General features: G+C 40.5%; 1 protein-coding gene across 2 annotated transcripts; it reads right to left on the bottom strand.

Annotated features, from left to right (window-relative positions):
* On the bottom strand, window positions 1-27,366 carry sppl3 (signal peptide peptidase 3). Of its 2 annotated transcripts, none has more exons than XM_073478279.1 (11): window positions 26,798-27,366; window positions 13,223-13,300; window positions 11,196-11,302; window positions 10,990-11,109; window positions 10,676-10,754; window positions 8,874-8,986; window positions 7,827-7,933; window positions 5,350-5,513; window positions 3,978-4,165; window positions 3,694-3,803; window positions 1-3,038 (listed from the first exon to the last, which is right to left on the bottom strand). In XM_073478279.1, the coding sequence occupies exons 1-11, from the start codon at window positions 26,821-26,823 to the stop codon at window positions 2,967-2,969; spliced, it is 1,164 nt and encodes a 387-aa protein (XP_073334380.1). In that variant the 5' UTR covers window positions 26,824-27,366; the 3' UTR covers window positions 1-2,966. The 2 variants fall into 2 exon arrangements, with proteins under 2 accessions (XP_073334380.1, XP_073334381.1); XM_073478280.1 differs by having other exon boundaries at window positions 11,211-11,302; window positions 26,798-27,365.
* Between the last annotated feature and the right edge of the window lie 233 nt (window positions 27,367-27,599).

Raw genomic sequence — 27,599 nt, 5'->3', positions numbered from 1 at the left:
TACAGTTAGAGTCATGTTTATTTACAGCAGAATCCTGAACGAGGAGGGGAAGAAGGGGAGAGGGCAGAGGGAGGGGTTAAAAGGAGACAAAGTGTTTTAGATCAAGCGCTTCAGGATTCATGTTTTCACTACACAGTTCTTAATTTATTTATTCACCATTTTTCTATACAGAATCCATTCAGCTGTAATATCAATGCACCAACAGAGCTCGAGTCCTCTGCTGGAGGGGAGAAGAGGGGGAGAGAAAAAACGAAACAAAAAAAAACAACTAAAGCACTACGGAAAGAAAACATAAAAAAACAAAGGGGGTAAAAAGAAATCCATTTTCTATATAAAAAAAACTCTTCTGTTGTTATCACCATGATCATCATCAATTATTTATGTCTGTATATATACACACATATATGTATATATATATGTATATAAATCTATATATTTTCTCGCCATGTCCATGAAGAGGTGAAAGGGGGTTTGTGGCTCCTCGATGTCCCGAGTTTAGACGACCGCACTGAGCGGCAGGTCGGACGTCCCGACCCGACAGCGTTCAGGTCGTGATATCAGTCAGAGCTGACCAATCGCAGTCTTTCTGACCTGCAGTCTTTTTTTGTATCCCACCCACTGACGCTGCTCTGCGTAGGCGAGCTCATTTTTAGGTCCAGTGCCTCGGTGTCGGCCAGCAGAGACTCCAAACTGCAGCAGCCCTGTTGATGCAGTCTGAGAAATGATACACTGTACACTTAACATGCACGGCCAGAGAGCATAAAAAAGTAAAAAAACAAAACAAAAAAGCCAGCAAACTGCGTCGTCCCTACATCTCTCCGACTCACTCACACATTATTCAGTATACATTAGATATTAACTGACAAGCACCACAAAAAAAGTGGAAGGACAGAAAGAAAAGAGACTGTCGGGGACCAGATGTTGACAGCAGAAACATCCTATGGGTTAATTTCTAATTTCCATTTTCCATATCTGATTTTCACCCTTCCCTAGGTCCAAACAGACTTCATCATGTTATTTGATCAGGCACACACACTCACACACACTTAAACATCCACCCAGAGAACCCTTCAACAGTAACTACATATGAATCTAACCACAGTACGTCTTCATTATCACACCGACCCTCGTCTCGCAATAGTCAGGCCTTCATCGACTGAGGTGAAACACTGACATTTACAAAGTTCAGATGAGATGTGCCATTGTGCTGCTGCTCCACTGACTCGTCTTTAGTCAAAAACGTAGAAAAACTGATCTGATATCATCATGCTCGGACATTTAAAGACACATGAAAGCTGAAATAAGATGCTTTTAGTGTTTTATGGCCATAAACACGTGGCAATTTGGGATGTGCGTGAGAGAAACTCGGTAGAAAACCAGCATGATGCGTGTCGTGATGAGCTGTCAAGATGAAAAGTAACATAGCATACCTTAAAATTAATTCAACATTCATTTATTTGAAAAAAGAAAACACTGTTTACATTTCCACCTGTCCACAGAGAGACGATAAAAAGAAAATTGACCCTCGGTTGGGTTTTCTGGAAATTTTTACAAGTTAGACACAAACATTAGACATGTCATGTGTTTAGGATCCAGCTCAATGGAAACCTGACTATTGTCACTGTTTCTTTAACATGTTCATGATTTCAAATTAAAACCGAGTAAATTAACCGTTCACTCGTCTGATTCGCTCTCTCTCTCACACATACACACACTCACACAGAAAGAAACACACACACACACACACACACACACACGTTAACACTAGAGCAGGAAACTTTCATCGACCAGCCACCGATGCAGATGTTTTGTTTTTTTCTCCCCCCCCCCCAAATAAATCTATCAGCAACGTTTCTATTACACAAGTCCTGTAGAAAATGACCTCTAAATGATGGACGCTCACCAGTCGACTCAACTCAACTGGCAGCCACAATTGACCAAAACTCGGCTGTCGGCTGGCGTCAGTTTCCCACCCTATTCGACATGCTCCCGAACACAAATACAAACTCAAAGATACCGCAAATACACATATATACAAATATAAGCGGCCCCTGAAACACTGGGGGACGCTTAACAATTTATAATGCATCATTTCTGTATATGCCAAGAATAAAACTTTTCTAAATAAAATACATAGTTATCTGTGAGGGTGGGGACAGCAGATGAACAGAGAAGGAGGAGGGTGGGGCTCGCAGGGAGTGTCGGAGGAGTGCCGGGAAGAGGCCGTTGTTGTTGTGGGATGACGGGACAGATGAAGAAGAAGGTAGTGGGGGAGGAGGAGGGAGACGGATGGAGGGGGAAGACTCTTCTCCTTTACTGTGTCGCTGCTCCCGAGCACTGTCCTGTGTCCTCCGCCTCTTCTCCGTTTGTTGAAATCGTTCCATAATAATAATAATAATAATAATAATATTAATCATAATAATAATAATAATAATAACGACCACGACAATGCTAAAAAAATATATATAAACCCCAGCCATGTCTCACAACCCTAAGTCCACAAAATGGGGGGAGAGGCGTGGCCCTCGAGTTCATCTGAGTCGGTGACAAACAGCGATGCAGAGAAAATGAAGGAAAACGCAAAGAGAAGAGGCCTGACGAATGGGAGGGAAGTGGCAAATGAGACCAACTATAGAGGGAGGAAAAAGAGAGGGAGCGGAGGGGGAGGGGGGCAGAGTAAAAACAGCATAGGCAGGATGTGCTGTAATGAAGAGGAAATAAACAGAAAAAGAGGAAGCGGAGATGAAACAGAGGGGGGGAGGATGTAGGGACCAAAGATGAGTCGTGTTGGGGCGTTTGTGATCCACACACTGGTGTCCTTCTGAGGGTTTTCACAGAAGATTGGCGGAAAGCATGAACGAGTGATGACGACATGGCCTCACTGTGAGTGCGCCCTCTCTCCTTCCCTCGAATTAAGGTAAAGGATCCGCAGTCCTCCCCGCGCTGGTCGTTTGTCCCGGGTTGCATCATACCTCCAGGAAGCGGGAGCTGCTGGTCTTGGTGTGGAAGGGCTCTGACCACATGCGCCGCAAATCTCCCTGTGGAGCACGGAAACCAGATTGGACACGGGTCATGAGTCTGGAATCAAATGTTTTCTGATAGATCTTCATCAGGCTCAGCAAAGACAACTTTTGTTCCACATTTTACTGAAGTAAAAATAAACTCTCTACCATGTATACTCACTTCTGCAAGCATTCTTTAGTTTTATGAGCTGCAAACTAACAGACTAAAATTCACTGAATAATAATTTGTCAGAATAAAAAAGGTCACTGATGACTAGTGACTCTACTGCCTGATCTAAAAATAAAAGGAAGTAAACAGACATAAAAGTAAGAGCCAATTATCTGCTGCAGTTAGAATATTTGTTCTGTTAACCTTGTTTTGAAGTCCACAGTGACTTACAGTCATTGTAACACAAGAAACATTTCTGCAAGATAACAAAAAAAAAAAAAAACACATGCACTTCAACAGGATGTAACCCTTAATAGAAAGAATGTGTGAAGTCAACACAGATATAAGCTGCACTGTTGAAAACTGCAGGTGGCATCCAGCTGTTATATTTATCCCTCGCGCATTTGTTGCAAAGAACAGTAAAGATTGCGAGCAAACTGCTGAATTCTGCAAAAACACCCAGAGCTGAACTTTGTATCTTGATCTTTGTAAATAAGTGACTGTGTCATCCTGTTGTTGTACCTTCAGGTAGGCCATAGTGAGCAGAGGCAGCAGGGTGAAGGGCACCAGGTAGAGCAGAGCGGGCTGAGCAGCACGATGGATCCTGGAGGCCACGGTGGCAGTCAGCAGTCCTAGAGACAGAATTACATCAACATCAATCACATTAGAAAAAAAAAAGTCTTGTCACAGACCTCAAAAGACAAAATACCAAAACAACGGTACACAAACAAATAAAACCGTCACCTCTAAACGACAACTAAACCCTCGACCTTTCACATCCATCCGTCCATCGATTGCTCGCTTACCCACAAAGTATCCAATGAGAGTGCAGTGGAAATAGGAGACGCGCTGCATGCGTCCGGACATGTTAGGTCCCGGGACTTCCCCGTTCGCTTGCTTCTTGTAGTTGTCATAGCGCAGGACGAAGCATAACAGCAGCCCCGGCATCACGATGTCCCCTATCCCCAGCATCGAGAAATGACTTCCTGTGGAACTGCAGGGACGAGAAAGAAGCAAAAAAACGTTTAGGATGGAAGGATACAGGAACACTAGAAACATGGTGCATAGATGGCACGTCACCATTTCCTTACTGGTTTCTGCACGCAAATCTGAACAAAAAGTCAACTGCTCTGAGGCTGTAGTGCCCAACAACATTATTACACATTACAATGACAAAATATTGATACAAGTAGGTTATAAAATAATGCTCCGCTCCATCTGTTTAGGTATCAGATTCAGGTGGAGGCTCAGCACCAACACCGAGGTGCTAGTACACTATGTCTGATATGGGAGGACTGTTTCTCTAACTTTCCAAACCTACAATCCAAAGTTCACATCCACTTAAAACCATAACTGGTAAGCTGTGTGGAGGTGAGAATGTTTAGTGGGGTTTGGTCACGTGCAATGAGATTGTCTACAGACAGGCACCATTATCTTCATATTTCAACAATATTGTGTCGCCCTGCATCATATTACATCTGGATTTTAATACCAACTTCAAATGTGACCATTTAGAGGGAACAAGTGCAATTTTTGACCTGATTGTGGCGCTAGAGGAAAAGTCAGAACTAGGCGATATGGCCTTAAAATAATAGTGTTTTTAGGCTATATTGAAATACACCATATGTATCTCCATATTTGGAAATCAACTCAAAAGTACTGAAAAAACTCTAGGACTGGTAACAAAATCAAATATCAGGATACTGAAGTATTGCGACAATATTGTAGGGATGACTATTTGTACTTTAACAAAATATACACAATGTGATTTTTGATAAATATCATTGGTAATGTGGTTATAATGACAAAGTGGGTAAAGGCAAGCATTAGAACAAGTAGAACAGTCTGACTTTACCGTGATGCAGCCTTTGAAACCAGGAAAAGACAACGCTTATGTCATATCACAATATCCAAAAAAGACAATATATAGTCTAATATCACAATGACAATACAATATCAATAAATTGCTCAGCCTTTGTCAGGTGATAATCAAAATCATATCACCCTACTTGTCAATAGCGGTCGGTCTGGACTGACAGACAAACACTACCATTTCAAGGCAACATGGCAACAGTTTAGCCAACAACCACAGAACAAGTGAAGTAAGCACAAACACACAGCAGAAGCTGATCAGTAGCAGTAATAGTGTTTTTCTCGCCATGGTTATATCAGACTTACCTGGGAAACACCAGTTTGCCCGGTAAGGACAGGCGGGGGACGTCGCGGCCCATCCCCGGCCCCAAGTGTAGCTTCCGGGACAGAACATCTATGGGATTTTCAGCAGGTTGGGTGGCAACTTTGACCATCACATTACTATTGAAGATGTAGGCTGAGAAGAACACCTGGAGGAGAGAGAGGAGGAATTTAGCCGGTGGTAAAATCCCAGTTCACCAGAGTCTGATGACATCTCATTACATCTCAAAAATGTTCAGTTTATTTTCATAAGCAGGCAAGACTCTCTCCTGTTTGGTATTAGAATAATAATTAACTGATCATCAGAATAATTCTCAACTTATTTGCTACTAACAGTTTCAGATTAACAATCACCAAATGTTCTGCTGTTATAAAAAGGTAGATTCAATGCTTCAAACAACTTCTCACAGCAGGCACAGGTAGGGATTAATTTATCTCATTCATCTATTGTGAATATAGATAGTCAGCATCAGTAAGGAGATAACACTGAAGGCAGTGTGTGTGTCGGCAGGCTGCTAGGTGCCTGATATGCTAAAGATAAGAGCAACAGCAGAGAATATGCTCACTGGAGGAACATCACCAGGAGCAGTTTGTTGTGCGGTGTCAGACATGGTTGGTTTTGCTCGGTTTTAATGTTATATAAGACATTTCTTTGTGTGAAACTGACCCTTTTCTGTAGTAAAACATGTGTTGTACTCATCTTTAATCCTCTCTAGGAAGCAATGTCTCCAACTATTTGAACAAACATATTATCTGGATGAAAAAGATAAGACATCTAGAGCAGCCAGGTGCTCAAAGATCCCCCCCGAGCTCTACATCCCTCAGATCTAAACTGATTATGTTCTGTGGTTTAATTAAATTATATATATATAAAAAAAAAAACACACTGCAGTTCTTATAAAAACTCAAACAAAACCACATCTTCCTGCCTCTGTCACTCACTGGCCTACTGATAAACACCCTCATATTAAAATAATCAATCATAAGATGATGCTTCTTTGTGACTTCTGTCACACTAAAGCTCTTAAGTGGCTGTTGTGTTAAGTGCTGATCCGAGCAGGGGCAATGTAAGATACTGCCAATCATTCTCACCTGAATCTACAAGGGACAGGAAATAACAACTAGACATCAATGTTTTTACTTTCTCAGAGGAAAAAGGGGTGTTCATCTTAGTTTAGGCTCTGACAGACACCTGCTGTCCTTTCTAGATATTTATCTGGTTCATTTCCGTTTATAAAAGGTTGAGTTTAGTAGGTAGCTCTCAGCCAAAGGTTGTTTTAGACTTTCTTGCAGTCTGTCATTTTGATGGACAGGGTTGTAAAAATCCCATCATAATCTACTATTATGAGTCATTTTAATTGTGATGCTTTAATGATAGTGAGACATAACCTGTTTGATAACATTTCATTTTCAAACACATCTCAATCAGAATAAAATTAAACAGAACAAGCTTACAAATGTCACTTTTCATGTCAACACCACACAAAGAAGATGAATGATTTTTTTTTTGTTCACTCTAAAACATGGCAAATTTTGAATGATGCACTTTTTGATCCGTTTTTAATTCCTCTGATGTGATGTCATCTTCTTATCGTCCTTTATTGATTTTATTCTTTTACTTATCTCTATCTGCATCTTTTTTGTGTGATTTTGCCTGATTTATCGGTTTTATTCCCCTTATTTGTAATTACTCTGTTACTATATTTTGTATTTTGCCTTCTTGTTTTAACTTCCCGTTTCCCTGTGTTGACTGCTGACTGTTTATTCTGTGATATCGTCTTCCTGTCTTCGCCAGTCTTTGTAAAACTCTGTTTTTAAAGTAGCTATATAAATAAAGTTTATTTTTACTATTGTTTTTCAGATTTAGACAATTTCAACTGTCTACATGTAACCTAGCCAAACTCAAACCTTCCCCCTGGTCCGTATATGGATTTAACCTTGGTGCTCGCTTGAGTGTATTCAAATTCATTAAGGGAGATGCTGTGGAGGGGATTGTCAAGGCATCCGGTCTAGCAGCCTTATAGTGAGGGGGTTTTTGTATATGTGGTCTACATGGGGTTATTGACAGTGCTGAGTGTGAATTACTAACGTCACTATTGATCGCTTACAGAGTTTTAATCTCTCAAAATGACGGTAAGCCTTCAGATTTTTCCATCATAATTTAAAAAATTCAGTCAATGACAGGAAATATTCAGTTAACACAACCTCCGCTCTCAGCATCAACGCTCACTTCCCAGTTTCTTTAGCCAATAAGCTGAAATAATCTATCAGACAGGGAGGTATTTGCTCGTCTGTGTTTAGAAAACAAATGTAAGGGCTGAACTATTACTTTCCATAATGTCTGATAGAGGGAAATATTTGTGGATATCTTTTAAATGAGTGTGTCCTTATATACACACTCTGCTGTACCTCATGGCAGCAGCTGTGATGGAGGTGAATTTTTGGATGGGAGTGTTTCTTACCCAGAACACGTCATAAATGAGCAGTCCTGACAGCAGCAGGCAAGACACCTTCAGACTGGGAAGCCGCACGAAGGCTATCATGGCGACACACAAGCCCATGGCTAGAGCTGCAGGGAGGAGAAACACAAGACACTTAAGACACAGTTTCATGGAAAAAGAGCTGAGATAGCAACATGGGAACTGCTATTAGCAAGTTTATTTAAGAAACATTAATTACTGTGCACACAAGCCTAATTAATTAGTCAGACTATTCTGATGAAATTTCTCTGCTTGTGCCCTGATTCACATTTGGGTGCATGAGTTATGACCGGATACGACACAAGATGGTGTTGAAATCTAAGAAAGTGCGTGTACTGTTGCATTTATTCTAACCAGACGTAAGAATGACAGGAACCCAGAGAACACACAGCGAGAACTTTGGATTCTTCTGACTATTTTCCAGTTTCAACATTTTTATCTAAGTGTGTTTATTTTCGATAATGACAGGCTCCCATTTGTCACAGGCCTGCGTTGTTCACATTTCTCAAGATGACTGTAATATGTTTCAAATTACTGAAGTCAACTGGGTCAGATAAAAGAAGAGCACACGCCCACACACTTTTCTCTGCTTTGTCAGTGTTTTGCTAAAATACCTCGCTTAAATGTCAGTAGTGTTTTACACAGCAGACTAAACTGAGTTCATTCCTCTTGTGTTAGCAACCGGCTCGCTGCATAAAGAGTCTGCAAATAGTATTAGTAAAACGTCATGTTGTATGAGTCATGACAAGTTCTTTCTTCCCAAGATGATGAAAACTGAATTCAGTCCAGATGTCTTTATTGAAGATTATGATGGATGAATTTAGCAGTTAGCAGCGACGCTAACAGAACATCTCCTCACACACCAACATTCTCTGTAACTGGCTACTTTGATAATCCTCTGAAGAGATCCTTCCACTTCAGAACTATTTACCGTGAACCTTGAAAAACGCTTTGTGATGTTGACTGATTTCATGTGAATGGAAAAACCCTGCCGCAGACACACTGAGACAAGCCATGACAGAGACGCACCGTCCATGAGAAGCCAGTGTCCAGTCAGCACCCAGATGAGCACCAACATGACGGAGAGGGAGAAGGACAGGAGCTCAGCCAGAGTGAAACGCCCACAGCAGCCAAAGGAAATTCTGCAAAAAGACAAGACACTTTCTAAATCACAGGCAAACATTTACAGGATGATCTACTTTACAGCTGAACATACTTAATGATGTGCAAAGAACAAATCGGCTACAAGAGGACTGAGGGAGTGGACTGAGAGTGATGATAAAATGCTTGCCCTGCACGCAATCCATAAAAGTGATTCACCTGTGTGTTTGAGTAATTTATGGATAGTTGCTTTTGCATTAACCAACACAGCGGAAGTGGCGACGTGATTCTTCCTCTGGAGTTTTTTTTACTGTTTACCAACAGCTTCAGGTGTATTATCATCTTTTGGACTTGAGTGATGATGAGACCCTGATTTGCAAGACGAATTGCTATCAGACTTGATATCTGGCCAAGATACAAATACGTTGCGAAATGTAAATGAAAGGGAAATTTGAATCTCATTTGGATTTTATCTGAACAAGACTGAAATGACAATAGGCCTCAGATGCATAACTGATAAATATGCAAACTATTTCATGAGCAGCCGTTATTTACAGGTAACAACAACAACAGTCTAAACACTGAGCAGAAATGAGATTTGGGTTAGAGGTTGGGTTATTACTGGCTCTGTGGAGCAGACAAAGGTTTACTGAAACCAGATAGGACGCTCTGAATCTGTAACTAGAGAGGAGGTGGTCACATTGGTTATTGAGTAGGTGGGTTGGTGATCCCTTGTGCTTTTCTATAGCTTGAGATGTCCAGACTCCTGAGCCAGGAGGCCATAAAGCAGTAAGCCCAAGAGGCTGCGGTTTACAGCTAAGGGGTGTTGTTAGACACAGGTGTTTAACTCTGGACAGGTGCGTTTTAATTACGCTGTGCCAGAAGCAGGGATATAGTTCCAGCACCTTGTCAGTAAGAATGCAGGGACAATTCACATTTATGCCCCGTCTCCGACATGATTTCTCTGAGCCAGCAACAGAGAGTTTGTACAGTGGTGCTGTAAGCAGTGGTTAGTGTAGATCGTCTCAGGGCTGACCGTTTTACAAATCTGTGGCAACATGGAGACAAGGAAATTCACCCCCATGGGCTCTGTTGAGCTCTGTGTCAGGGACTTTGCTGACAGGACCCTTAGGTGTATTTGGACTTGCATCGTGTCTGAGAGCGCTCGATTTTCTGAAAATCTGCCTCTGTTAACGAATGGTGGTGGAATGTTTTGTTGTTGTCTTCCTTGTTAAACAACCACTATTACTGATGAAAATCAATCTATGTAAATGACTCGGACAGAAATGTATGGACGAGGTAAGGTTTAAAATTTTATTCATGTTATGTTTAGTTACGTTCGACGATTTCATGGTCCTGTTTTGAAACAATTTGTAATTGTAAGTAATACTGATGTAATGTGGTCACAGGTGAGTTTTTTGGAGTATGTGGCTCAGCCAATCATAATCAAGGAACAGAACTAGCCAATTTATTAAGATTTTTATGCCGTAAGTGAAAAGATACAAGTTAAAGGGCTAGTTCAACAAATAACAAAATATATATCACACTTACTCCCAGTGGTACTAAGCCTGCAGACATTATCAGCTTTAACTGAGAAGAAGTTGATTTACGGATATAAGGAATGAAAGAGCTTTATAGATATTTATAAAAGACACAAAAAACCGCATGGAGCCGTTTTAGAAACAGCAGACACAATTTAAAGACATGAAGAATCCACATGGTTTCCTTACTTGTTCTGTGGGGAGCAGGGTCTGGTCAGATACTGGCACATTGGCAACAAGAGGAATGCAAATGCGATTGTTGCTAGAACTGAGGAGGGGAACAAAGCACAGCAGTGAGACCAAAGGACTAATATGCCTACACCGCTGGTTCTAGTTGTTTTCTGTCAGCTCATTGGGGCAGTTAATGATCTTCACAGTTTCAATAATCAACGCAGGTAAGAGGCCTTCCCCAGTGTGTGACTACTGAGCTGAAAGGCGAAAGCCTCATTACAGTAATTCTACAGCTGTGGAGTTTTTGTGTTGTGTTCAGGAGCGGCACTTACCTGCAGTGCAGATGGTGAAGACCACCTGTACCGAGTCAAAGAAGAAGAACATGACTAGCAAGGACACTGAGGCTCCTATGGGCAGGAACAGGGCCTGTGTGGAGTCTATGGTCTGAATACCTGCAAAACAATGCAAACATCAACGTCAGAAAGATTTAAAAATACAAAAAAAATTTAGTGATAAGTTGTAAATCCAATTCACTCACTCATACAACACTCACTGTTGTTTGTGTTGCTGTTATTGAAAGACCCCGTTGTCGTGGGGTTGCCATCTTTATCCTTCTCTTGGTTCTCACAGTCCATGTTTAATGACCTGCAGCAGAGGGAGGGAACGATGGAGAGGAGAGGAGAGAGAAGGAGAGCGTGTTGGATAATCAGAATATAACACGTAACATGTAAACTGTTAATATCAGGCGAAGGGCTGAGGAGGAGATTTATTCTACGGTGGATGAATTAGAGATGACGACTCTCACTGAGTGATGGCTCTTATGCGTATGAATATCTCTGTCAACGGAAGATGACTCAATTTTGAAAAAGTTTGGGGAAAGACAACACCTTTGTTTCTTTTACATTGTTGACTCAGTGTGAAAGGTTTGGGTGAAACGTTCAACTGGTGGCTGAACTTTGCAGAGTGTAGGAGGTCTGTGAACTTATTATGAACTCTGCTGCTGAACCAAAAGTCTCACATCTCCCCACAAAATACTTCCATTTCCTTGCTGAATTTTTGTTCATTGCTAACACCTGACGGCGTCAGCCGGAACAGAGTAAAAAAGGTGTTGTCAATACCAAGGAGGAGGAAAACAAAGAAACAATAGGATATTTCACCTTCCCTGCCAAGGAAACTCACCCTAATATTATTTGGTTTTATTTTTTATCCCGTGTTTTCATTGTTTTCGTTTGTCTTTTTGATTTCTTGAACTTACTATGTTTATTTGATTTTTTTCCCCTATTTCCATTTCGGCTATTTCTAAATCACTCCCTCTTAATATTACCCGACACACAAACATTCATGGGAACTTTTGCTGATATACATAGTGCCAAAAGTCTTTTTCTTTTTGTTGTTGCCATTGTCTGTATTCGGTGTTTGTCTTCCCTCCATATGTTAATACTGTCATGATTCCTAGTGCATCGAGTTAATTTCTTGTCTTGCATCACTTATTATGTCTTGCTTCACTAAATAAATGCAAAAGAAAAGAAATAAACTGAAATTATGCCATGATCCGTTTGCTAGATCTGCTGCATTACACTACTGTCAAATTCTGTTTATTGATACACATTTTTTTCACCTCACCTAAATGCAAAAAACTCTTTTTGTCCCGAATTTTAATTTTACAGGTTTTTTATCCACAAACTGAAAATACACAGGTGGATGGCTAATTGCTGACTGTAAGTGGTTTTATCTCCTGACAGTAGAAGCTGTTCTGATTAGTTCCGACTTCCAAATCACAACTACAATCCATCCAACGAACCCAACATGAGTGATGCATTGTTCTCTTGCCATCCTAATTGGCTTGTATCAAGTAGTGAACATGTGTCATCATGCTGGCACCATCCTCTCTACCTCTTTCTATGTGGGTGGTAGATAAGACATCCTGCATCATTAGCCTGCATATTTATGCAGATATTGTTTATCAGGAGATGATGACATTGATTCTGCATCTTCAATCCAATAACAGACAGATGAGCAAATCATTCCTTCTTTTCAATTCAGCCAGAGATTCAAATCTATGAAGCCTTTTACCTGATAAAAAGACTCCTCTATAACAAATCTGTTTTGGTCAATAGCCTAAAATGCAACTTACTCAATCAAAACACCGTTAGGTGCAAGGCTGTAGATTCTTTCAGTGCATATAATGTACTAAAATTACATTACACTGCTGCGACAAGTGTTTTTTCACTCTCATTAACCAGAAGATGGACATTTTTGCTAGACTGACCCCTGAGCAATGGGTCCATAAAGAAGCTGGATGGTAAATAAACACATTTACCATAGCTAACCAAGCAACTTTTCTTTATCTTGCAGCCAGGGACCCAAAACGAGAACATTTTATATTGACAATATGGGAAAAAAGCCTATTACGCTTTAGTTATGCAGGGCAGCAACGGCCTGTGACTACTATAAAGAAATTGCACTTTAGGCTTTAGGTTTTAGCTCATGCAGTAAACAAGACGTGCTTTCAAAGTCATGCCTGCTATCCTCCTGACAGCTATTTATTTATTTATTGACACTCACCTGAAGCTGCCATAGACGATGAGAAGGATGGAGATGAGGAAGGTGGACACCTGGCTGGAGTCCACTAGGGAGTACGCCCTGAAGAGGAGGGAGAGAGGAACAGAAACATGAGCACAAACATCTTTAAATAAAACTAGTGAAAATAAATATATATATATATATATATATCATTTGGTAATTGAATTGGAAAACAAAAGTAAAAGTGTTTTTGCTGCTAAACCATAAATCACACAGTTTCCATAACAACTGTCCTCATACTGACATTACATTGATTAACTGTTAACAACTTGTAATGTTTACTTTTCTACTAAACACACGTTGTGACTACATTAAACATCACATACACAGCAGGAAAGTAAATCAGCCTTAAAATACACAAACGATACTGTGAAAAGACTCTGCTGCTTCCTCCTTTTGTCTGTCTGTCCTGACTGACTGGAATCTTTTACACATTGCAAGCTGCCATTTTCCCCCCGAAACACAATCGCTTTATTTTTCACCATACTGCTGATTCATTACAAGCCGAGGTGAGTGAAAACACATTTGTTGTTTGAGTTCAATCACCATCTGATGTGCTGAGTCTTCCTGTTATCTGCCAGATCAGTTATATTTTTTTCAGTGTTCAGTTTAATGTTTGATAAGCCTCTCTGATCATTTTTGAGAGAGAGAGAGAGGAAAAAAAAAACTATCTCTCAGCCAATTCACCCTCCATGATGCTTATCCAAACGTGACAGCGATTGTTTTAGCCAAAGGCCACATTATTTTTGTTAAAAATTACAGAATAGTGTTGTATGATAACCTGCCTGCACAGTTATTATTTCTAACAATGCAGCCAAATGTCGCACACCAGCAAAAACACTTAACCAAGAGCCAAAACAAACAAATAAAAACCCTTGCTAACTGGGGCTACACTCAGAGTAGAGATGGTGAGTTAGAATGGACCTTATTATAGCCACGTCAACTTTAACCTGGGTTAAGAGAGAAAATAAATGAAGCTTCCAAAACCAGGATAGAAATCATAACCACTGGATTTGTTTAACTCAGCTAAACTACACATGTGTCCCTTTCTCTTAAAATAAAGGTGGTTTACCAACCGGATTCTAGTCTATAATCAATTCAGACATCCAAACCATCAGTTTAACGTCAGAATAGATCATGTTTGCACAGTTCTTTCCATATTTTCTTCATACCACCATGCTGTGGAAAAGAGTAGCAGGCCTTTGCCAGTGTAATTTCAGTCAATCTATTCAGATCTTGCACTACTGACAATTTCACACTGGTTGTGGCCATTTTAAATCGCCAACGCTTTTGAATCTCTGCAGCACATCACATTTGGCAGCCAACCACAGTGGATATGTGTGGGGTGGAGAAATTTTTATATCAGGAATTTAGATTAAAAACCTACAAAAGTGTTAACTAACTGGGCACTAATCCATTCTATGCACTGGCCAACTGATCTGTGCATTGTGTCTATAAGGTGAACTGGGTACGTACAGTTCAATCTTAGTGCCAAGACTGTCATCACTGGAGTCAAAATTAGGGGATGAGAAGAATTTAGCTTCTTGGAGAACATGTCATACAACGTTGTGAAAACATTTACAATGACAACACCACACACTGGTTCTGCACGTTTAAAGAAAACGCTCCTGTTGTTTTTGCACAAGGCTGAATATATTCTGATCCCCTGAGATCAAGTGGACCTCATAATTACACAGAAGAAAGTGGGGGAAGCGAGGAAAGTGAAAACAATTCGATAGCAAAATAGGAATTGCAAATTTTGTTGCATTTAAAAACAGAACAAGCGATCGATTATGAAAATCAATGAGGCAAATGTAATCCATACGGTTCTAGGCAAAGTGGAAACTGTCTACAATGCAAGGAGCAGTGGTATGGTCTTGAGGATATGACTCACCCATAGCACCAAAAAGCTATTTCTAATTGTTCTAAACTAAACGATATATATTGGTATCGATTTGTTGTGTCATACAGCAAGATGAAGGCAACATGTTTAATGAAAAATGATCCTGTACGTCAAGAAGAGACGTACAGTAACCTGAATGCCTGAGCAAGATGAAATGAATCAGCCATTACTGTCGATCAAAAATACAAACCATGCTGTTCATGCAACACATGAACACACTCCTGCAAGAAGATCTGTCTTTTTTATACTGTCTAGTATAGCAAACAAACATGACATTAAAAGCAATCTGTAGACTTTGCTGAAATTACTGTAATGCAGCAAAAACTACCTAGTTGTAAAAATTTAAATACCTCTTGACCTACAGCCTCCTCATGTGATCTGTGTTTTACTAAACAGACTAGACAAAATAAAAAGAAGCTAATGAAGGACATCATAATGCAAGTCCTCAGCTAAAGGTTGCCATTCAAAAGAGCACCCAAACACTTAAGATTGAAGATGGCTGGCATCTTAGTTCTGTACTTTTTTGATGAAGGCTGAAAAGGAATTAAGAGAGTTACTTATCCAGCTCCTTTTCAGCCTGTTTATCAGTCAAACAAACACATTTCCTGGGCTCTCGGAAACAAGAGGTTTGTAAAATCACACATCTGACTAATCCTAAAAACTCCGCATAAAGTCATCTAACTGGTTTTGTTTTCCAGACAAATGTGTAATCAAGCTTCTAGTGTGCAGTCCAATACTGCATCTGAGCACCAAATCGTTCCCATATCACTCATCTGGGGGCCTTGACGTAGCGTTGACTTGACATGCTACCTCATACTGCAGGCCTTTTTCTGGGGCAAATACAAGGCATGCATTGTCAAGTGCTGCCCTCAGTTAGAGGTGCAGGTCTGACCCCAATCCTGACCTTTCTGGCTCCTGTTAAACTCACAGGCCATGAATGCAGGCCAGAGGTAAAAAAGAAAAAAGAAAAAAAAGAAATACAATTCCAGCAACCCAAATAATGATGTAATCATCACTGCTCCACCTTCGAAGAGACATCTAAGCTGTTCTCAGTCTGCAGTTTAGCTCTGGTTTCATCAATGTCTTAAAAGGCATCAATGCATCGAACACTTAGTTATATTAGCTATCAGCATATCCATTTGCCATCCTTATCAGCTCTATTCAACCAAGTTAATACAATTATATTGTTTTACAGTCGTATGAACACAATAATGGCCTGTGCCAGAAATGGTCCCTATTTTGCTTTCTAATGCAACACATTTACCATCCACCATTTTATGAGTGTCACAAATTCACTATAATGCTCTAAAAACACCCCACAATGGGGAAAAAGAACAAAAAACAAACAAATAAACAGCTATGTACACTACATTTGCTGACAATCCCACAATGCAATGCCTCACATTTCATAGATACTACACTCATGTGAGCCTTAACCTGTCAGTGATTACTCAAAATTATTATTCTAAACTAGCGTCAGATCAAGATATCAGCCATTAGCTTGCAGACATATTAACATCGATGAATATGTTGGCAGATAAGTAATCCAAGAGTGAAATTGTGTGTACTGTGATCCGCAGATATAATTGTGTAATAATAGGGTTTAAAGGTGACTAGCTGTCGTTAGCAGGTAGCTCAATTAGCCTTGGAGCTTAGCTGCCACATTAGCTGACGGAAGTCGAACTTGGATGACGGGGATGTCATCATGGTCAACAGAGCTCAGCTTGACTGGGCTGGACATCAGACTGGACTTCAAGCCAGTCTGAAGACAAGAAATGCAGTACAGAGGTGATTTACAGCCACTCTGACCAAGACTATGACTCCAGGCACAAGAAGACACATCAGATGGGGTATATTGCCCCTTTAAACATAATTTAAGCAGACATAAGTTGAGTATATTTTTTTGTATATTCTTATGGAATTACTATCTAGCATCTTGTTTACAGATATTCATTTAGTATTTCTGGTAATGTGAGGTTGATAGTCTAGTATCCGATATTCCAGTTAGTCTAGGCTGTTTAGACAGCTGGTAGTTGATGGGTTTGAGAGAGGAAGAAGAGAGAAAAAGAGAGCGGATAGTTGATGATGAATTGAGCAGAGTGGGATGGTACTGTGCTGTGTTGGATCTCATTAAAGTTATGAGAAAAACCCTTAACGTGTTGACTGATTTATTCCTCGTCACACACCCACATCGCTTACAGTAACAACAAACTGCAGGACAGAGGCCTAGATGCTAAAGATGTTCGAAGTAGTTACTCAACAGTGTCGATGTTAGATAGTTTGTTCCGGCAGTACAAGTTTATCTTTCAACTGTAAAATGTCACCATCACTTATTGAACGGATTCTTATCACAATGGTGAGTTACTTGTTTATGTAAAACTCTAGTGGTATCAGCCATAAAAGTTTAGTAGCAGTTGGGCAATATTAATAACTGTTGAATTGCTGACTTGACTGCTGACTTCAGAGGAACTTATCGCTCATTTTTGAGGAAGTTGTTAAGTTTTTCTGATGTTAAGAACGGCAAATGAAGTGAAATTGACACAGTGTTGGTATAGAGAGGGCTAAGAGTCATCATAACAGATGCTCCACACAGGAAAACCACATCAGTGAAAAGGAACAATAGTGACACGCTGACCCCCTGACAACACCCTCTAACTGACAATTAACGAACTTAAGAGGATATGTCTTACACTACAAGATACAGAGCTAGAAAAATGAACCCAACATCTGTCTCATGTTCTGTCCCTGCCATCTGTTCACAGTGCCACACTCACGCAATTCTTTTTTTTTTGTTAAAGTTTGATTCGGTGAACTCCGGGTCATCTTTTTGAAGGCAAAAATGTCTCCCACTCTACTACAACTGTAGCCAGCAACTCAATCCTCACTCGAGTGAAGCAGCATGCAGTGAATATAAATGGTTTTCGTCTGCAACATACTAGATCACACAGGATGTATGCGCAATGCCAGCAAAACTTGTGTGAGTGTTTAAGGGAGCAAAAAACACAGAAGTATTTGTTTAAATTACATTATTAAGAATATGGAGGATAACACTATAAACACCATTATGGTATCAACTGGTTTCTTGAGGTTATACGTTTTGGTTTGCTCAGAAAAGGTCAATATATTTTGTTTATATCTTCTAACAAGAAGCTGGTTTTCTAATGTGTGGAACTATCAGGCCCTGCAACAAAAATCAGCCCTTTTCTGTTGGCATGCACTGAATACTGTTTCAGTTCTGAGTATCACTGGGCTGCATTACTAGTTTTCTTCCAAAGTGAACAGCACTTGCATAAAAGAGACACAGTGCTCCAAATCATTTTTCATTCTGGTGCGCATGTGACACAGGAATTCACAGTTTTCATTGTGATACTGAAGGGCGAAAAAGCAAGAATCCCCTGTCTCTTTCATTCATTCATTCATTCACTCAGTAGCACAGGGATGACTACAGGGTGTCTAGGAGGGGAGGGGTAACATGTAGTTCACTGTGGAAACAGGACACCGGGACAATACTGCAGCGTGTAGCTTTGCCCCAGTCTTGTTTGTCTAACACAGGCCTCTACTTAATGGCTGAAAAACACTCTCAGCAGGCATCATCTTTACAAAAACGTCAAATTACAATTGGATCTGGTATACTTGACCAAACGTGTGCATCATATGAAACATTTAACAATATAGTCGATCCAAATTTGACCCCCTGATTCAGGCAAGTTTCCCGAAACAGGTTAAATGTCTTTGCCAGCAGTTTGGGCTCAAGCATTAAGAAAGTGATTAAGAAACTGACCTTGTTCTTCTCTACACACACACACTAATGATGTCACTGCCTCACTGTCAACACAGCGAGCGCATAGACAGCTAGTTTAATCTACCACAGACCTAATTCATATTCTAGCATCGAACTGCTTCGTCTGAATTCTGCGCACAGAAGCCTGTAGAACATGGGTGAGATAGATGAATGGAACATTTAAAAACAAAATACAATCCCGGACTGTTGAGGGCTGGATGGCAGCCCAAAGTGCCATAAGACGTCCTTGTTCGCTGACAGACTTGGTTTTCAATAACACAATTCCAATACCGTCCTCCTCCATCAAGCCAGTTGCATGCATGACTTGACCACTAAGGGCCCAGGTCACCAGGCCACAATGAGGACTTTTGCAAACGCTGCCCATGTGAGGCGTGGACATTTAGGATCGACTGTGCAGAAATGTCTTACTCAAGCCTCACCAGACTATACAGACAGAGTCAACTGTGAGCCTCCAGCATTACTATTTCCTTTACTATCATTTCCACCAGCTTACAGTAGCCACTGGGTGGAGTTGCTGCTGGACATTAAACTGGGAATTAACATTTATCTGCTTCCACCTTCTTCTCCAATTATGAATGTAATGGGTTACATCCTTCAGTGACAAGAATGTAATTTGTGATCAACGGTGACCTTTTTGCCTCCATGAAAATAAGTACAGCTCCCCTGCACTGCTGCACTGCCGCTCTGGTGTGTGTTTACACCCATCTATGGCATGTGTTTCTTTGTTTGATAGGGAGTTGATAAGGGATCAACATGGAAATAGACGGAAATAATCGACGTACACAGGGCATGTAAGGTCCTGGGTTGGGTTTTGTTCATGATATTACAATTACACGGTTCACGATTGAGCTCATAGTCACCAGTATTGCCCTGTTGTACCTGTTTTAGGACCTTTTAGAGAAATGACTAATCAGTCCTAGCTGCTCGTCGCACCTATCAAGACAACCCAATCTTAACATTTTGATAATTTTCTCACTGCAGGTGAACACAATGAGTGAATGATAGGCATGCACCGGGATGTGAAATTGGCTGATAGGTGATTGCTTTTTTGGTTAAATCTTTATTATAAAAAATAATTACAGTTTTAAAGTAATTAAGCCCTTCATTACACTATCTTTAAGAAAGAGCACATATTTAAATCATACAAATGTATGACATGACCTTTAATAAAGGTACACAACGTAGTTTGGGAAAATAAATTCAAACTCATGAAGAAAACATTTGCAACGTTACCGAGTAAGTAAACTCTGAAATATCTGAATAGTGTTTGAAGCTAGAAAGGTGGCTAGTTAGAAGGTTCCTGCAAATATAAACAAAGTCATATGAATGAATCGTGTCGTCCTTTGCTGACATTGTTTATTCAGTCATGAAAATCAATGAAGAGTTTTCTCTTCAGATTAAAATTTCTGCCCCAAAACTTCATGGTGCATCTTTAATAAAACTTTTTTGGATAAGAGTTTTTAGTGCCTACATAGCTTACAAGCTGATGGCAAGGACTTCACAAACCAGTTACCCGTGAATGTGCCAGTACGAAATGAGTATCAACCAATACCGTAGTTTGGTCGATAAATCGGTACGTCCCTGGTGAAAGTTTTGGCCTCACAATTCAAGATGCACTAGACTACCGTCTCTCCAACTTTAACTATTTGGGCTCTTAAATTCTGAAGCCTAATCTTAAGTGGTGCTTCTGTTCAGGACTCAGGCAACAGGTGCTTCAGTAATCCGTCAGATTCAAACAGGCCCATGTGTGCTCTGAGCTGAGAATACAGCAGCTTTGTTGAGTCTATGTACTTATAGCATACTGTATATAACACAGTGTGTATGGGACAGGGGTTGCCGTCATTTTTCTTCTTGGATTTTTCTCAGATTCTTGTAACTAAAGATCACACAGACTCCGACACTAGATTTTACTGTTAATAAGGTGAGCAGGCTTATTTTAAATGTGCAGAAATTACAACATCACCTACTTTGCGAGTTGTGTGAATGATTAGTTGATGAGTCAGTGTCTAGAGACTGAGTTTGAATCAGATTATACTGTGGATGGTCTTAATAATAATAGGATTTGGGGATTAGATCGTAATAACCAAGTTTCCTGAGGAAGGATGGTTTTTTCCTGCTCATTTCACTAATGAAAAAGCCCAAAGGGAAAGAACAAATATACTTTTGGACTACTGCTGTCGTCAACATGGACCTGAAGCCATCATCTAATTTTTGATGTCTACATGATTGCATATTTAAGTATATTAGATACCAATATTAACAGGCATATTTAAAGTCCCCCTCCAGTCAAAAATGTGTTTTTCTTCTTGTTCCCACAGTTAAATGCTTGAGCTGATTCACTGTGTAGACTGATGTATGTGCAGATTTTGACACTAGAAGGCCGTTTTCACATTCATCTACTGAAAGTGTAAATTTCCTCTGTGCTCATTGACAATCTGATTGTAATAGGTGGGCGTACGAGCATGATCTGTGAGATCACAAATAGTTTGGGAGTCAATTCTGGTCCAATATTCAGCAAGTGGGATGTAGAAACTTGAAGCCAACAGTCTTTAAGACAAACCTTTACACAATCACTGTGATAATAGTCTCTAAACAATATTCTACACTAATCTCAGAAATTGATGGTTATATACACTCAAGCAGGTGGCTACAGCGAAGGGGGCGACACCATGTTATCAGCCTGAGGTAATAACAGTAACAATTAATGGCAGGCAGCAGCTGATCCACTAATTTCAAAGAAAGAAAAAATTCTCACTAACGTCTACAACAGGGCTGATTTGTAATACAATTGCAGTAAAAGACAATCTGTTGTTGTTAATGGCAAATACACTGGCAAGTTAGCTTGTAATCTCTCCTTTTTGTCCAAAAGCTACGCACAGTACAACACAATGTCCTCAGCAGCACATTTAACAACCACAATAAGTATTTAAAACTTTGGAACTGACTAATTTTTTCATTAACTGCTTAATGGCTAGTAAATGTTCATCTTTTACCAGCCACTCTAAAGATTACCATTGTTTCTTGGTTGGTGAGTGAAGCATATCTACCAGCCACTGGGATATTTCACCAGCATCTGCCTGGCGGCTGGTGCTAACTTTTGGTCCTGTTTGCGAGGCAGTAAAAAGCTGCTGCAGTGATGAGCTTAGCAGGTAGCCTCAATAAGGCGTTGTGATGCCACTGTGCAAATATGGTAATGTGCTCAGATTTTGCTTGCGATACTGAAAAACAGGCCCGACTTTGTTCTACTGAACATCAGAAGATTCTCTCCAAACATGAGAATCCCCCACACAATCCGCAGAATCAACAGCGCTGAAACAATTTATCAGCAAGTTGATGAACAACTGAACACGCAAGTCATCCACCAAGTACATGTGTGAAAGCGCTACATATTACCCAACAGACTTTCAGTTTCACGCATGTGGTTGCTGCAGATCACTCAATAGATGAAATGAGTGACACAGTGTGGGCTAAGTGGTTTGACTTTATAATCTTTTTCCCCTTTTATAGTCTCATGTTTAGGGTGAGGTCACAAAGTAAGGTGATGTGTATATGCTGTCTGCGGCTTTGTGTTTCAGAGCCTGCGAGTGACATCTCCTCACCTTATCAATGTTCTAAGCACTGTATCGTCAACAACTGTAATTACCATGACCCGGACGACTGAGAACCTTTATCTCCTTATCAGAGTCAAGACTTCTTGTGACATATATTCAGCCATCTCCGGTAGTACAGGTATGTTTGCATTCCTATGCCTCCAAAAAGGCATTCAATTACTGCGCCACTCATCAAACAACAAAGGTCTGTTTTGATGGTAAGATCTTGACCACAACTTTGATCGTTGACATGGCTGTTTTGTTTTCCATGTCCCTCCCTCTCCACATCACAACACTTCCATCTTTCTCAGGCTTATTCTTAAACTTGCTGGTACATTTTTAAGCGCACTCTTACATCCAGACCTGAAGGAATTAAAGACTGGACCTTTTGGCTGTTCAGCAAAGCATTCAACTAAGATGCTAAAGCTAAGTAAAGAAACATGAGAACTGGGCAAAACCAACAGCTAAGGCAAGTCCAATACTTTATCCTTACTGTAAAAAGGCCTCTCTGTGATCGAAAATAGTAGCAAAACAAAACTGTTTATGATTAAAGACAATTATTTCCCCCCCTTCCAAATTAGCAGATGAAAAGCTTTCAGACGATGGCGCGTGCAGTGACTGATTAATGTTTCCTAGCCTGGATGGACAAATGCATTTAAATGCAATATGACAACTGCACGGGGCTGCTGTTACCCAACATGGCTCTGTGACTGGATATCACCATGTGCACTTCAGGAAGCGCTACTTTCACAATTTCACCTAAAATGTGATGGTTGAAAAGTTCTGACTTACAGAGCATGCATCAGACAAGCTGCAAAACTGAAAAAGGAAGAGAAAGTAGGAGAAAACAAGTCCCTTGACAGACAAAGTAGTGTGGTGGCAACATAAAGCCACCTACTTACTGATGGTTAGGAATCACGCCAGCTACACAGCTACCTGCTGCTGTGAAGGCTGCTGAAAGATACTTCATAACTGTACATTAGCCAATTGTTTACCACAAGGCTCAACATGAGATGCTGTGGTTTACTTGTTAGTAATTTATCCAGGCAGCAATATAGTTGCTATAAAACTAACTGTGCAGAACACAACTTGAAACAGCTGCCGAGCACGGCATCCAAACCAAATGTCTGAACACGCTGTCATCAGAGATTTGTGTTTTCTAAAAACCTGCTTAGCCAAACACCACCAATACAATATATTGGATTATTCATGCTTATGGGTGCTTAAGAAAGTGGCTTTAGTGCTGAATGTGTGATTGTTTGACTAAATGGTTGAATAGCAGAAGTGTCGCTTCTTACGTGACAGGTATGTCACAACTACATGAGCGTTTGTATTTCTGCATTCATGGTTGTGGCAGCGTGGGGCTTCGTTCAGTGGCTCAAGATGTGATGTAGTCTGGAGTGAGTTAAGCTGATACTCTCCTGCTGAAAAGTGACAGAGACTAAGGCAGACTAAGACAGACAATGACTCGTGTTGGACATGTTTGCAGAGGATAGATTGCTTTGCGCTCCTGGATAAGCCTGATTTAAAACTTCAACATTTGTGCATTTAAAATGCAAAAAATATAGCACAGCATGTAGCGTAACTTCAAGTCACTGATGTTTGTACGAAGTAAAGACACATTTAACATTTCTCAACCACAATCATAACCACACAGCGTTTAAAGTGTAAAGCAGCCAGTCACGTGACACAAATTACAGATGATTGTATGTTGCTGTGTGGTGTAAAAGTGTCTTTGCACACTGCAGCGGTTAAACCAAATCAAAAGTTTTGCTTTACAACCGTACTGATAAGTCAACTATGCTTTAAATTGTTTTAGCCAACTGAACCAATTATTTACCTCTAAAGTTCTTTGGTGACATTTATGCAGTCTCTGGCAGAATAGATGGTGACTATCCTTAATAATGTTTTTCTGCTTAGCTTGCACATTAACTAGCAATTACATACTCAACGCCCACTTAGACAGGATTTATATTTCTCTGGTGGAGGTTGGGATATTTTAAAAAGGAAATTATCACCATTTGAAGAAATACACTTGTGGTCTGAAGGAGAGTTAAATGAAAAGACTGATCATACTGTACTGTCTATGTGCTCTATACAGAGATTGATTCAAGACATGTTAAGCCTAACTTAAAACAAAGACTGTGAGCTAAATGTACAAGACCATTTTGAAGCTGCTGGAATTTATCCCCTCTTCCTCACTGATGAAGGCTAGTTATTTCCCTGGATGTTTGTTTTCAACATGTGATCTGTATCTGGATATACTATCTTGATAAAGGAAATAGCATGCTGGCAAGTCTCCCCTTACAAAAAGGAATTTAAAAATGAATGACGACTGTCCATAGCAATGCTCTCTTTGACCTGGGACGCACCATCTTTATTGACAAGTCCGCTTAATTTAAGTGTTGAGATCACAACACAGGCAGAGTGGAGATAGCAACGCTTATTAATATAAAGGTGTAAACGCCAACGCCCGAGGACTGAATGTGATTATCCACATAGTGTATCCAGATACAGATAACATACAAATACAGTTGTAAGTGTAAGTGTTGGTGTATCTGTCCTCTGATCGCTGGAAGAGATCTGTCACAACCCACCAGCACTAAAAAGAAGCCCTGCATGCAAGCACTTTCATTGAAAAACCCCAAAACATCAGATTAATACTTTCATAAATCAACTCTGTTTTAGTGTTTTACTTAATCCAGATCAAATAACATGTAAAACAGGATTTTCATCACCTGTTGTTAGCAATAATCTAATAAATTGTCAGCGTGTATGAGGCCACTCACCACAATACAACCCCCAAAAATCAACATTACTCATTCACTATTAATAAACGCTGGTGTACATAACTAATAGATGGGATTTTCCCAAACAATAACCGTCGGTGTGAATTCCCAAATAAAACTACTGCCGTGTCTACCTGCTGAATATTTTTAGCTGTCCACATTACCTGACAGAATGCAGGTCATGGTGACGATTACAAATGAGACGATTGATAGCGGGGGGAATCTTTGGCTTAATCCTAGATCAGTGGTGTAGTTTCATGACAGCATGTTTATGAAAACTATGATTACACAGAGGCAAAGAAATATCGACAAAATAAAAAAGGTATGGTAGTTTGACAAAGGCTTCCTGAATTCCCATTAACTGAGCTCAAACTCAAGTCACACAGTCAATGTTAAGTGACTACAGAGACAAGATCACAACATATTACAACATAAATTGGGAGTTAGTTAAACTAGTAAGATCAAAACACAACATGTCTGTGCTTCTACCATTCAATGAACCCAGTCTGCTGCTTAGAGAGCCATTGATTTGGACTACACACACACAAGAGGATGCCCTTCTAAAAAATGTGATCATTACAAACACTCAACCCCAGTTGTTGGGATCAAACAAGCATAATTTAGCCTACATTGATTAGCTAGGCCTCAACAAAAGTCAGGTCATTTTCATTCATGGGGACAATGCTTTTCAGTGATCCCATCATCTCTGTCTGGCTTCGTCTAAGCTCCTCTTCACCAGGCACTGAAATTCAACTATAACGTTAACCTGGCATCGAGTGTGTACACCTCACAAATATCTAAATGTGTTTCTGGTCAGAATACCAAGCTCACCCTGAAACTGGCATTTTGGGGCATGACTGCGATGCCAGTTAGCTAGCTTAGCTCCACGGCAGAACCTTTGTTATGGTGTGCAGCGGGTCGACGACGAAATGCTAACCATTTAATAAGCTAACGCTAACTTGTTGACACAGCTAACGTCCATTAATGTGACTGACACTTTCATACAACGCTGTGCTTATTGTACAGAAACGCAATAATGATAGTATGAGCTAAAGAGTCATTCACTGACGAGCTAACTCAATGAGCTTAGCGACCCGTCAGGGCAGCTAGCTCCTTTAGCACTCGCTCACAATAGCACCCGTCGGAATCGGGGGACGCTGTGTAGCGTTAGCACAGCATCAGCTGGTGGCTCTGATTAGCCGCTGCTAGCTAACCAGCCAGCTCAAGTTAGCTGTTAGCAATATCAGAGCTGCAGGAGAAAAAAATATTCGGATGAGAGACATTTTGCCATATAGACGGTGATAAACGCATCTCAGTGCGTTGGCGTGTAGAGCCAAGTATTATCGTGAATTGTCAGAGATATAATTCATTGGTTTAGTGACCTATATCAATCAGACTCGGCAGTGACTGTTAGCAGTAGCTAGCGTTAGGTAGCTACTACTAATCGGTAGCGCGATGCCTGTGCGCACTCACCAAGATGAGTAGCCCTGCTCCGCCATATCGCCGAAAACAGTGGGTTCCGCGACTGTGGCTAACACAGATTCAGGTCCCGGTGACAACCCGTCAGGACCTCGGAGAGGTTTTCTGCTTATCCTTCACAATCCCGACGTCCTAGCAGTTACTTTTAGGTGACAACATGATGATACATCCCGGCGGCAGCTAGTGATCACTAGCTGGAGATCTTGCAATTGAAATGGGAATGGTGGTTTGCTATCGTTAGGTGGACAAGACAAAGCACCCCGAGAAAAAAAAAAAACACACTGATGTTATTTTCGTCGGTTTCGCTAATGTCCTGCCGTCACCCCAGCCGAGAAGGCTCGGTCTCCAACGATGCTACACCCACTGTAAATCCATATTCAGCGCGATGTGTCCAGGGTGAATTCGGATATTCCTCAAGTCTGCACCCCTAGCTGTTATGGAAGACGTTCAGCTTTGTTTTCTATGGCGAGAGTCACGGGAACGCGCAAAATCGCCCTGCTGTAGCGCTTTACAAGTAGGACGTGCACTGAAACGCTTTTGTGCACCGAGACTGCTCGCAATGGTTTCCCTTCAGCTGGCAGCGGCGCAGCCTGTCACACACACCTACAGCTGAAGCCGCGAGCATTACGTCGATTGTAAAAATGTGATTTATTGTTTTACATTGAATTAACTGGCATTATCGCGAAACGTGATTTTAATCACTGACTGCAATCCATCCGATACTGGACTCATTTAATCAACTATTATGAGGAGAAATTTTTAAAAAATCACAAATTAAAAGAGAATATTATGGTTT

This window comes from Pagrus major, chromosome 12, assembly GCF_040436345.1.
Source record: "Pagrus major chromosome 12, Pma_NU_1.0".
Classification (NCBI taxonomy): domain Eukaryota; kingdom Metazoa; phylum Chordata; class Actinopteri; order Spariformes; family Sparidae; genus Pagrus; species Pagrus major.
This window is presented reverse-complemented; position numbering and strand designations above follow the sequence as displayed.

Bases quoted from the DNA above. Each gene is read 5' to 3' on its own strand.
- sppl3 (XM_073478279.1), bottom strand. From the start codon at position 26,823: ATGGCGGAGCAGGGCTACTCATCTTG. The intron at 11,303-13,222 runs GTGAGTGTCAAT...CCTCTGCTGCAG, and splicing joins ATCGTCTATGGCAGCTTCAG to GTCATTAAACATGGACTGTG. The intron at 8,987-10,675 runs GTAAGGAAACCA...GTCTTTTTGCAG, and splicing joins CCCTGCTCCCCACAGAACAA to AATTTCCTTTGGCTGCTGTG.